Genomic DNA, 14,121 nt, shown 5'->3' with positions numbered 1-14,121 from the left:
GCTACGCTTCTAGGAACAAAATTTAAGTCATTTTAGCTCCATTTTTATACATTCAGGCAAAAATAAGTTTTTAGCAATGAGAAGTGTTAATATAATTTCGAAGGCTGGGTAATTATTAGGTTTGAGACGGAGGGAAAAATATATATGTGACTCCCAAAAAAAATTAGCCCTTGTTATAGCTTCATTAATAAAAAAATAAAAAGAGATATCACAATTTCCCACAAACATCTGAGCAAAAACATTTGATTGGCGGCCATTTGCGAAAAGCGCCCAACTTAACAATAAGCATTGAGGACATATTGCAATTAATACCTCAAACGAGAGGAAATTTTTCCATAGCTCCGAAAGTTAAAATAATGCACACAATGGCTTATTTTCAAGTGAACCTGTATTGGTTTTTCTGAAACGAGGACTGTGCGCATGATTGGGAGAAACTCAGCATCATGCATAACGTACGGTCGGGAAACGGCGGCCCTATTACTCCCCCGGACTCCGAGCAACAGATCCCATGAAGTCGAGAGTGGCTTAAACGAACCCGAATAATTCGAAAATCTCACCTCGAGAATCGTGAATCGGGTCCAATTTTATCATCTCAATTCATCTCACGATAATGCGGAGAGAAAGATGGATATAAACCCGGAAGCCAAATCTTTTCTTCAGCTTCACTTCCCATCACAGGTTGGGGCCGCGGAGCGGTCCACGATCTCGGCGAACTCTAATAATGATTCCGCGGAGGATACCAGAGTTTTTCACGATGACCGGCCAACTTTACCAAGCCCGCGATCGCAGTTCGTGCCCTCTTTGGTGGGACACCGTCAAAGCTTCACCCTATTCCGCGAAAAACGAAACATTTGAGCGATCGCTGAATTGGCATCGTGACCCACTTTCGTGACCCTTCCTCTTTCGCTACCTACGGTGCCCCATTCCTTTTTTCTCTCGCTGCTTTTCAATGCGTACACAACTTTTTTCCCTCTAAACATCACCCGTGAATTTCAATTTATTCAACGCCTCCACGGCTAAAAGCATTTCCATGGATTAGGGGAGTTCTCTATTCTCTGCAAACGTAATGGAAGAGTCAATTAACTGGTACCGAAATGCATGCAGCTCGTGAGATGCTGCAAATTCATTAGAAAAAAATATGAATCATGCAAATTTAGCTTTCATTTATTACGAAATACGGTGCATTGCACGGCATAATTTGATCCGCTTGGAAGAATCGCTAACGGAATGAAAACAGTGTCCAACGATGAGAAAAAGTAAAGAGTTCGGTCTCCAGATTCTGAATACTCAATATTATGATGCCTTTGTAGTGGACAGTATTCAACGGCCTGCTAACTCTAACACATAGACATAACGACTTTCTATCCATTCATTGACAAGTGTTTAACACCAAAATTACTGCTGAGAGAAGGCATTGAATGACCATTTAACTTCATCTATGGACAACTAGGTTAAATCTCATTTAAATCCAACGGGAGAGGTTAAAATGAATACAGCTAATAGCAATAAATAATGTTACTACCTGCACAACTAAGATTTTGTATTTGAAAACATAATCTTATCTAATTTAACAAAAGATTTCATTTTAAACACCAAATATTCAGCGATAGAAGTAGTCTAAAATATTATATTTTTAATCAATTAAAGATAAAATAAAGATATCGTTTGTCTACGTTTGGTGGGCATATTACTAATACGAGATCATATATCCCCTTATCTTTTTAAATATGTTACGCCCATTGTTTTTTCTTCTTAACTACAATATATATGCTATTGTTTTTCCTTGGTATGCTCTTCACAGATAACATCCATTTTGCAATATCAAAAAAATATTTCTCCGTAAATAAAATTCCTCCCTTTGGGCATATAATTTTTTCACATCATTAATTTTAAGTTTTTAATCGGTTACTCGTCTTCGCCTATTACTTAATTCCCCAATAATCCTCGTTCTTTCTAACCTATGGATTAGCTATCAACACGCATGTCAATATAAAAAACCATTTCTATTTACATCTCTTTTTTATCAAAAATCTCTCTTCGTTCATCCAGGTATTTTGGTCACCGTAGCACTAAATTCTCCATCCACCCATGTCTGTGTTTAAATAATTTCAAGAAAAGGTATAATCTCACTGGTATCCCGGGTAAAAATTATTTTCGCCATAATTGTATCTAGAGCCTGCCTCTATCAGTACTTCACCGTTTCTTCATTTGCCAATCGGAGTAACAAAATTAAAGTTTTATAATCTTCTAGATACAGTAATATAATATGCATACATTTGTGTTAATTACATTTTAAACGAAAGGTTTTAGAAATGCCCCGCCTTCTTTTTTCTCGAATCAAGATGGCATATGTTGTTTTTAATCACATATTGAAAATAATCTTGTTGCCAGTTTTTGTAATTAGGCCAATTATGCTCAGTAATACCTTGCTTATTTTAACGATGGTTTTCATGTACATAGTTCTGTTTTCGCTCATTCAAACATTAATGAGTGCATTAAATATGGATTTCCAATTCCTAGTGTATGAACTTGAGAAGTTCTTGAGGTGTGGAGTTACCCCAATAGTTTTTTTACTAGTGTTTCCATGTTCAAAAATATTCATATCAGATTTGCTGAAAATATAGCTAATTGTTTTATACTTGATTTTCATTTGAATTTTTTACTGAAGCCAACAAGCAGGAACGATTTGAAGTTTTGTTTTGTTTTTCGACGTAATTTCATCAGTCTCGAAACTTTAAAAATACTAAATTAGCATGAAATTGTTAGGAGACCGTATCTTTCCGTAAGATGCAAACATGAAAACTTTGATAACCTAGTGACTTGTGCTTAAATGTGCCCAAATATCATGATATAAAACGATAAGCAACATTCTTGTTAAATATTACTTCAAACAAATAAGTCCATTAGGCTTCCTATGGCTTAATTTTTCCATAAGTTTGGAGGAGGAAATTTGACATTTTAGTTACGTCCGTACCAATATTTCCGCCATATCGAATGCGTTTGTCTCATGGACGCCGCATATAATTCTCAGATTTTTCAGGCACTGGTTTCAGAAAAAACCGCCAGTATTAATGCTCATTTTTAATGATGAGCATAGCCCAATTTCCAAGTTGTTTCATGCATCAATTCATTGTAAACAAACCGAGGGATAAATAAGTGTAGGTAACTAAAATCAAAGGGAGAGAATACTCAGAAAGGCTTTTACCTGTATAAGGGTTCACCGTCGGATTCCTTGAACCAGAGCACCATGTAAACGCTGTCCCCTCGGTCCGGAGGGTTGATGTCACAGGGTAGATTCCCTTTCTTCCCCATCACTCCCTGGACGTCCACAATTGGAACTATAACGGAAATAAAAAAAACTAAGATTAGTACTTCTTCAACTTTTCTATGCGACTGAGGAAAAATCAATATCATTTTGTCAAATGCATAAATTATTATGAGACATCAAAAATAAAAATTACCAACTATTTAAGAGATTCTTCAAATTTAAGAGAGAATGAAACCTAAAAAAATCAAAATTTTATTCATCCATGAATTCAAGAAATGTAACAGACGGAAAAATGTTAAAATAAGGTTTGGGTTACATTTACACATTTCGTATACTGCTATGGTTAGCACTGCCGTGAAATGAAAGTGTGTTAAACCTTTGTGTTAAATGAAAAAATTACGATTCATTTATTTGAATACCACTCTACGCTATCAATCTTGAAATAATAATATGAACACCTTCCTTACATTTTTTAAAGTATACCGGAATAATATGCTTAGGAACATGATTGTAAAGACCAGATGACAGTGATTTTATGAAGATTTAGAAAATACAGGAAATAAATGCAGAAATACATTAGGTAAGATAAATACTTCCATCCTTTACATATAGTACATTAAACGTAATATTTTCATTGCTACATATCGCATTAAAATGATTCACTATTTTGCAAACATACATATCAAGAGAGATGCACGACATATGGCTTCGGGTAAGATGTCGCTGTATTACTAGTGGAACTCTTTGTTCTGTATGAACAGTATCTGGGTATTCCCGAAAAAAACTATTTGTCCAATAAAAAAGTAATTAATTTTTTAACATTATTTTCCAAAAATATTCTTTAGCCAGATGAGGAAAAAGTATTGATGAAAGCTCATTTTGGAGACTATAATTTTGCATCGTATTTGAATGAAATAACATACGAATGAACTAGAAAAAACAAGAGAAGGCACTAATTATAAAAATTCTCCTTTGGTTGGTTAATTTTTTGAATAATGCTGTTATTTTTATGGAATTTATAATTATTTTAGGCATCCTTTTGAAAAAATTTCATTGTAAAAATGCAAAGTAGGAGCAATTAATTTTGCTTTCATCATTTTTAGTTTATCTAAATGACAGCTCATTTACTTTGCATCGTGATTTTTTGCAACTTTTGAAAATTATGTAACTCTAACAAATTCCCTTCTCGTACAAAAAGACATTTTACGTTTAGGAGTGAATAAAAATCTTTTTAATCTCCCTACTGTCGCTAATTTTTTAAAATGGCATGTCACGATTGGAGTAAGTTCGACACTGGAACACTGTTTCACCAAGGTAACTTTCGTGTTTAATCAAGATATACATAACTTACCTAGGAACAATTACAGTGTTAGATAGCTAAAGTGTTATGCTGAATAAGGTAGCTTTGACTAGCGAAATTCTGGGTTAAATACGGTTTTAATCGTGCATAATCAGTAAATAAATTATCGGTATAATTAATTTTTAGTCGACTTAGCAGAAAGAAGTATTTAAAATTAAGAAATTAAGATTCTCTCTCAAAGTTAAATTACCAAACGTTAATCAGAGTTAATATAAAAAGGATACAAGAGCTGGAAAACGAAGTAACTAACTAGAATAGAATAAACAAGAAGATTCTAGGTCACTGGATGACCTGTTATTGTTTATCATACAATGTTTTGTAGTTTCTAAAACTAAAGCAATTTAAATACTGCATTGCTTTTTCTTTTTAGGATTTTATCTTTTGAGAAAATCATATAATAATTTTCTTTTTAGGATTTTATCTTTTGAGAAAATCATATAATAAATACAGTTATATATTTTAGGATGAAGTAATCAATTAAAACGCCACATACACTATGCGTGTAACCGTACTGGAAATGCACAAGAATTATTCGGCATAATACAAAATTCCAAGGTGTGTTCATGAAGACAACTAGACTTGGGCATTACGTTTTCAAGTGACAGGAAGAAAATTTCTTACCAATGAGTGAATCCTTTCAGAAATCACAGAAATTACCTTCTTAGTATTATATTCAAAGGCTTTTTGCGCAAACCTAATAAATAAAATTTTTAACACAAATACTTATAGCCTTTTTCTCATAATGCACAAAACTAGATTTATTACAGCACCCATGCCTAACTTATTTAATATACATAGCTTCCTTTTTGATTTGGCAGGAGTATTGATTTTTCGTTTACAAGCAGAAAAAACTATAAAATCCTTTAGCGTTTAAATAACGATATACAATGTTTTTCGAGGCAAAAGCTTAAATATAATTTTCCCTAAAATATTACATTTTTAAGCCATTCTTCATCCATGCTCTGCCCTGGGGCACAGGTTTTACTAGGACTAACGATAGCAGGCAATGCATGGACTTTTACCTGCATATATATGCACATACATACACACACACATATATACATGCACATATATACACACAAATGTAAACAAGTATGAATTTCTCGTCCCGAATTCAGCCCTTGGAGACTGACAATTTAATGCTGAATGCAAAACTTACAGCTTTTAGCTCCCAAAATGATTTTCACCGCAGAAAGCAAAACATAAATGGAGACATATTCGCATTGAACCCAAATATGGAGAAATATTCAATGACATCGGTTGGGAGGTAGCGAAATTAGGAAAAATATGGCTACATTCAATGTGTCAACTTTTAAAGGAAAGGGAAATGTATGTATACTTTGGGAAAATACCGTATGAGGCGAGGGAAAAAAATGTACGCATTGTGGATAGCATAGAATGATATCATGCCATACAGGTCGTATTTGCATTGGCTGTACGATTAACGTGGACGAAAATCATTTTTTATCCACGATGATAGAGAAAAATACTGTCAAAAACTCTCTACATTCCAGTTTCAAGGTTGATTTTTTCCATCGTGACACGTGACAGATTTTTTTTCTAAGGAACACTTCAGCAAGAATCTTTCTCGCGGAAAATATGCATCGGACGGAGGAGGCTTTTCATCCTCGGTTAGAAAAGCTATTTCCGCCTCCACGGAAGAGTCCACCAACCCGTCGCTACACTAAATCGCTCATTCGAATGCGAATCCATTAGAATTCAATTCATGTTCCCATAACCCTGGCGCGGGCAGGCAACAGCAACTTCGTGAGAGAATGGGAAACATTAAAATAAAATAAAAAATGAGTTTTTAAAGAGCTAACAAAGAGAAAAGAAAACGGGGAAAACATTTAACGAGATATACGAGAAAGAGGTGTCCCATTCGGAAAAACCAGGATCCGGGACGCTGAATAGGGTTACGAAGACGGTCGCGACGGTTGCTGAAAAGTACAGCGCACGTTAAAACGATGCGACAGTGCAGAGTGCCAAGCACGGCCGCTGCTGCCGGTTCATAAAATGAAAAGCATTAGGGGTCCATAAAATATACCTCCCGCTTTTGGCCCGTGGAAACACAAACACACACATATTCACCCGTATGCCCCATACACCTACACAGCACGCGAAGCACACTCTCCTCTTTGAATCAAATCCTTTTTTCTATCGCTCTCTCTCTCTCTCTACCCTCCCTCACTGAACGCCACCAAGGCAAGCATGGTAATAAAAATCCCAGCGTCACTTTTCATATATCAGCGCAGTTTCCTGTGGTCTGGGTTGGCCATTAAAAGGGATTTTCGCGCTCGTAAACCTATCATACTTCATGGCCGACCCGATGAAATGACTTCGAAAGGAAATTCTGGAGTAGTACGGTCGTAAGGTGTGCCTTCAAAGCGCTACCGACGGGGGACAGGCTAAAGTGGGAGAGTGTAGAGGAGGGTGAGAGGAAGAAGGTTGAGGTTTCAGTTCACCAAAGGATAGGGAACACTGGGATTATCGATGGGGCTGATATTCAAGGGAAGGACCGAGAGAATCCAGATCATCAGGACGAGGCAGACGTGAGATCACGCGAAGAAGCCGCACGCCATTCATCAGTTCAAATATTGGTCAGCGTCTTTCATTTATTAGCATTACGTTTTCACTCTGTGACGGGTGAGAAAGGGGTGTCGGGAATTGAAATATTCCAATTTTGCCGATAACCTTGCACCAAGAGGAACTCGCAAGGTCATCAGAGAGACAACTTCAATCATGAACAAAAAAAATCAGCCATGGTGAAGGCAAAAAGTCAAAAAGACATAAATATCGTCCATAGATATCTGTCTGTCATTCGTTCCAGTAGATTTAAAATGCATAAAAAATATTTTCTTCATGTCTGACTACGTTTAATGTTTAAGGTGATATTGTAACCTTCCCAATTTTAACCGTGCGAAGAGCCACAATAGAGCTAGGTAATAAACGGTAATTGTTATTGTAGCTAATGCTTAAATTGTCAATCAGTAATAAAAACCATAGTGATCTAATAACTGTGATTACATTAAGCTTTTTGAGAAGCTTGTTTAGTATTGAAAATCAAATCTTATTGATAATTCAAAGGATAAACTTACCGTACATTTTTGAGTATAAATGTTTTTTTCACCTGGAAAATATGCTGAAGTTTACTCAAGCTTGTTTATATTTAACTGGGGTTTCTTCTCCTCAACCTTACAATTATAAATCTTCATTTTCAACAAATGACACGAGAGATATTGAATAGTTATCAGAATACAAATCAATAAATTACCAAAATTTGCACCAGCATGATATCAAAATAATAATTATAGGCTATGAATTTAACTAATAGTTGCTAATTTTTCTAAGAAATAATTTTTCTCGGATGAGTCAGTATTTTCTCACATATAAAGATGTCCAAACGAAAATTCCTACACATAATTTTGTTAAATACGTACATAATTTCGTAAGGTTTGAATCTAAGTAATATATATTAAAAATCTGTTTTTATATGGTATATTTATATGGTACTCGCGATTACGACTTCCATACCATTAATCATTTTTTCGATCATAGTTGAGCATTTATCATTAAGGTAGTAAATGATATTAGATCAGTTATTTAGAGGAAATGGTTTTAACAAGGCAAATATGATATAAAAACATTTGGAACAAAACCAAGTATCAATATTTAAAAATGTGTTCGTCAAATTACTTGCCTTGACGGTTATTTAATTTTTAATGAAATAACCACCCATAATTTATTACAAAATCTCGAGCATAAAAATGTGTGTCTTGAAATTACTGATATTTACTAATCTACTCATCTCCTTGAATATTTATTCTACGAATATCTTTCAGTACAGTTGTGCTTTCCCGTACTCTTAAACCTTCAGATTGATTAAATCGTAACCTCAACTACATAGCATGATTAAATGCTTGCACTGTTACGAATCAGCAGAGGTTTATCAAATTTATTCTTAAAAATGTTTAGTAAATTTTTGACTTGAATACATCCAAAATTGACATAATTAATAAACATGTTATTGTTATTACATAATGAAATCAGCCTCTGATTTCAATTTACAAGTCATGCAAAGATTTTAATAATAAAAATTCTAATGACCCCTAACGGTAACTTCTGCCGGTAGCTTTTAAAATATATTTTTCGTCCTGAATGTTTCCTTCTTTCCCCCATTTCTCTCTGTGCTTACTTTAAAAAAAATGTCAAAAGTGTCGTAAAACTCCTTCGACCCCTCGCAACACCTCCTTCCTTCCTCCCTAAGGGGGATATAAACGCTTCATTCCAGTGAAAATGTCTTACGCTTGACGAGGAACGGGAGAGGGATGAAAAATTGGGGGAGAGGATGAAGTGATAGGAAGGGGGGGAGGGTGAAGTAATAGGAAGGGGGGGAGGGTGAAGTAATAGGAAGGGGGGGAGGGTGAAGTAATAGGAAGGGGGAGAGAAGCGATGGAAGAAAGACTCGACATCTTCCCCGCTGTCCAACCCAGCCGCTCTTTCGTTCGAAACCTCCTCTCATTCCAAAATGTAACCCCCAGCGGAAGCCACAAGTTTTTAGTCGTATCCGAACCATTCCAGGTGTGTGGTGAAAGTGATAGTTCCTTTGGGACGAAAAAAAAGGGTTTTGAGGATGGAGGACGAGTAAGTGGGAGTGGAGAATGAAAGTGGTGAGTTGAAGCATGAGATGGGCACATACACGACGCATTCGGTAGATATTCGGACAGATTGGTCACGTCCAATATTTAAACCCTACACCTTAAGTGACGGAGAAAAGAATAAAAATAGGATAAGGTAAATATCCATTAAATGACAAGAGAAAGTGTTTACTTTAAAAGGAAGAGAATTACCGATCAAATGCTTACACAAGGGAGACTAGTAAAAACATTTGTGCGTAATGATAAATGTCGAAACATATTTCGGCAACAAATAAAGAAAAAATGAAAATCTTTGCATCACTAAAGTGGTAAACATATAATCAATTAAATGAAAAATTAATGATAACATATTTTGTCCGAAATAAAACAACATTAAAATGGAATTACAGATGAGCCGTGCTGGCAGCGGATAGGGCAGCAGGTGGAGAAACACTAGCGGAATAAAATTTCAGTTCAGTTTTGCATAGCGAATAAATCGATAGAAAACTAAATTATTTTCTTAGCTATGGAGGCAAAACAATTAAAATAAAATGAACTGCCATATTCAAAAGATAGAAATAAGCAGCCTTTATATAAAACGTTTTGGTATGCATCAAGACTGACCTGAATGAAAGCGTGTAAATGACGTAAGGGGAAACGTGAAACAGCGGGACGAACATGGAATTGTGATATGAGAAGTGAGAAAATGAAATAAAGGATGGGTTTCATTTACATGAACTAAGACAAAACTAAATTTGTCTTCAACTATAACAATGATTTCGCAAAATTAATCGTTTAACGGTTATTTATTAAGAAAGTTTGCGTTACGAGGTGCTAAACGCCACGAGAAGCGATCAGAGTTTGAGAAATTCACGAAAGTTGAAAAAAAATCTTTCAATGCTAGTAAAACCGTGTAAAAAGTTATATCAAGTTGAAATACGGACAAATAGTATGATAGAATACACACAGTGCATTCACGTTGGGAAAATCAGAGAGTCATTGATCTAAATTCGATGCTGGACTTCCTTAAGCGGACTAACCCGAATCATCACCTTTCATTGAAATCGTACGATTAACGGAATGAAATTAAACAGACAGCTGGCGTAAAATTCAGCTGTCTCTTTAAACCGTTATGTATTAATCAATTCCTTTCGATCAAAAAATTGAAAAATTGAACGGAGAGAATTTAAAAGAATGGAAAAAAGTTCAGTTCGTGTATTTCACCACCCGATATGGCTTTCTAGTCTCGGAAACGGAATCCGGGAAAACGAAGGTCGTAGGAAGCTAGAATTAATCGTTCCAATCAAATAGCAGTACTACCGATCAAATCTCACCCTCACATTTAATCATTTACTTTGCAATAAACTTTAGACATTGGAAAATAACACAAAAATATTTATTTTCGCAAGTGGAGGTAAGGTTCATATTTGTAGGCCGAGGAACAGATTTTTTGGAGGGAGAATCAGAGTTGTGGATACGGTAGGGGGAGGAGACGGAGGGGGGGAACGGGAAAATGGATGAATAAGAGAGTTCGTGTGGAAGTAAAAAACATACATAAATAATGCTTGGAAAAGCAAATGAAGGCAGGCCTCCTTTCTGTCGAGTTTGGTGAAAAGTAAGAGGGGTTTATTTTTCTCTTCCCTCCTTCGCTCCACCAAAACATCCCCAAAATTCGTGATGGATAAAACAATTCTGACTGAGAAGCTCCACTTTCAGAAAAGGAAACGAATGTGTTGGTACACTAGCGGTTCGCGTGGGCGCATGTCTGTTGGTGATCAGCCAATTGAAGACTTGCTGTAATTAGGCGTTTTACATTTAAATATCTGGTTACGGATAATTCTAACCGGTAATTCGAGCAGAAAAACTATTTATGGTTTATTGATAGATGAATGTTATTTTGAGTAATAATTAATAATGAGTGTGTTTTACGAAATTCTGAAGTCCATAAAATTCAAAATTTAAAATGAATGCATTTTTGAAACTTTTATGTGGACTATTATATAAAAAATATAGTTAACACAGATGATACCATGAAATGGGCAAACATTGAATGGCATTGAGGATTCCAGAGCATCTTGAAATTATTATAATGAACATAGGAGAAAAATAGTTAATAATTTATGGCAAAAGCTGTGGTTGCAAATATTTTATTAATGTTTGCAGAGGCTACGTTGCTAAAATATTACACAAAACCTTATATTTTAAGAGGTAACGTTAATTAAACTAAGGGTGAATGTACACGTGATGATTCAAATCAGGCGATAATTTATATATAAATATATAATTATACATATATGTATATATAATTTTATATATATTTATATATATATATTTTATATATATTTTTTTAAGTTATACATATATATATATATATATAATTATACAATTATATATATATATATATATATGTATATATATATATATATATATATACATATATATTATATATATATATATATATAATATATATATTATATATATATAATTCTCTCATATATATATATATATATATATATATATATATATATATATATATGAGAGAGAAAGGTAACTTCTATAAAACTAGTGAGCTTAAGAATAATTAATTATGCCTTCTGCTCCAAGACTAGACTGTTCGCGATCAAATTTTTTTCTGCAATGAAACATTACAGAAAACTTAAAAATATTACACTTTTAATTCCATGACTGACCAAATACAAATCTAGGGACATTAAAAGCATTCAAACTTGAGATCCAGAGAGGTGAATATCTCTTGAGTCTTCCAGCGAGAAGCTTTAAAGAAATCTGATGGACATAAAAAAACGAATGGACTTCCGACTTCATAAAAGAAGCCAATGCTGTGATCACCGAATTGAAATAATTTTATTAACTTTTTCCATAATGTACCACATATTCCCACATTCTCACTACCTTTCTCTCTTCTGATCATTTCTCTTTCCACCTAAAAAATACAACTCAAAATAGGAGTGGACAGCCTTCACGCTCCCGTATATCAATCTGAACAATAAAGAGGGAAAAAATGGAGTCCATCAACGAGGATTGAGAGATGAAGGATGAGACGCAGGGAGAGAAGAAAAAAAATTGCGAACTTTTCCTGCAAAAAAAGAATGCTACACATACTCGTATGCTTTCACTCCATCTGCGCGGAAGGCGGGAAGTGGATCGGGTGACTGCGTGTTTCATTAACCGAACAGTGGACATTCCTCGAGTCGTCGACAACCCCGAAGGACTCCCGGCCGCCATGTCAATGCATGACAACGATGTCCCTTTTGCACCAAACACCCCTTCCCCAGATTCGGAACGAACCTCCTGCCCCTTCCTTACAAAATACACGTCGCCTGCCCCTTCCACACAGGCAAAAAACCACTTCCCTAGGCCCCCTCCCTCGACTCTTCGCCCGGCGGACTGGATTTCAAGAGTAAAATGGGGATTTCTCCCTTGCCATTTTTCCTCCCCATCCCAAAGAACCCTTTTTCCGCGAACGCTGAACGGTCCGCCGTGACAGGTTGGAACGTGAGGAAATCACAGTAATGACGGAGCTCCCCAGGGGTGAAGCGGCTCGTCAATTTTTTGATATGGAATCAAATTAAAGGTTTCATCGAGTTCGCCTTTGTTGAGAAACGAATTTCACGCGACGGGGAAAGAGTAGGAAGCGTGCCCATGCCGTCGCGGAAAGCTTTTTGCAGTGGGAAAAACCCACAAGTTTTATTGGAGAGCTCGAGTGAGAGGCGCTCGGAACAGTGGTAGAGGATATTCAGGCTAAAACTATGCTTAATAAAAAATTCTAATGGTGATGTTTCCTTTTCAACATTTGACTCGTCAATGTTTTAAGTCAAGGTTTGGAATAATTTAAATGCAAACATCTTTTACTTTTCCATTATTTTTATAAAATAATTTTGGTAGATTTTTCAATCTTAGGAATTCCATTTACTGAAAATTGGTGTTTATAAATATTTTAATTTTTTATTTCCTAAATACATGTAAATCCTCCTTTTGCTATAAGGCCAACTGCTCACTTTCAGTTCAAGTGAAAGAATTGAAATGATACATTTTACACTTTTTTAACTGATATTGATGCGTAACATTCATTCAATTGAGAAAGTTCGGATGGATCGAATCAACCCCAGATGTAAGATACATGTTTCAACGGAAAAATTGAAAAAATAATTTAATCACTAAATCAATGAACAAGAAACTAAGTGTCATTGGAAATTCAACCTTGATGCAATAAAAGCATTTCAGATATAGCATAATCAACAATCAGACAGCACACTGATCGGAGTTGATACCTTGATGTGCTACGCCCTTAAATTTATACAGAAACTCAAATTACAGTGGTACACAATGTGTAAATTTTATTACATTCTATGACATACTGCACCAAAACTGTTTTACGTCAAAGGAAAGGATTACTTTATCGTCTAACCATGGTTATAACATTAAATGTATATTAAAGTTCGTATTCCATTGCCAATACTTACATTAATTCAATTATTACGTTAAAATAACCATTTACATATTTGGTTTTCGAATTCTTCCTAGCTATACTAACCCACTGTACTACAAATTATGAAAGCTAAGCCGCAACTTTTGGCTCATTTTTTCTCGAACCGACTCACTTAATTGTATCTGGATATAATATACAGCTCACAAAATTATCAGGTTTCATCCAAACAAGGATAGAAATATTACTACGGGGTACTTAACCTCCCAAAAATACTCTTTCAGTGCTATTCGTTCGCGGAAGTCGACGTTAAAAAGCAAAGCATTGAGATTTCAATCAGATAGTTACTGCAGCTCTAAAAAAAAAGCTGTTTTATTCAGAAATTATAAACAACTTATGACCTTGTTGGTTC

At 35.1% G+C, this 14,121-nt stretch overlaps 1 protein-coding gene across 1 annotated transcript in view; it reads right to left on the bottom strand.

Annotated features, from left to right (window-relative positions):
* Nucleotides 1–7,733, bottom strand: part of LOC139698581 (neural cell adhesion molecule 2-like) — a 555,474-nt gene extending 547,741 nt beyond the window's left edge. The window contains exons 1-2 of the mRNA XM_071597424.1: nt 7,727–7,733; nt 3,206–3,338 (exon numbers count right to left, since the gene is read on the bottom strand). Of these exons, the coding sequence (XP_071453525.1) occupies nt 3,206–3,338; nt 7,727–7,733 (140 nt within the window). The remainder of the gene's footprint in view (nt 1–3,205; nt 3,339–7,726) is intronic.
* Between the last annotated feature and the right edge of the window lie 6,388 nt (nt 7,734–14,121).

Source organism: Hetaerina americana, unplaced genomic scaffold, assembly GCF_022747635.1.
Source record: "Hetaerina americana unplaced genomic scaffold, ioHetAmer1.1.p SCAF_9, whole genome shotgun sequence".
Taxonomy (NCBI): Eukaryota; Metazoa; Arthropoda; class Insecta; order Odonata; family Calopterygidae; genus Hetaerina; species Hetaerina americana.
The sequence above is the reverse complement of the archived record's forward strand: the minus strand, read 5'-3'. Positions and strand labels throughout refer to the sequence as shown.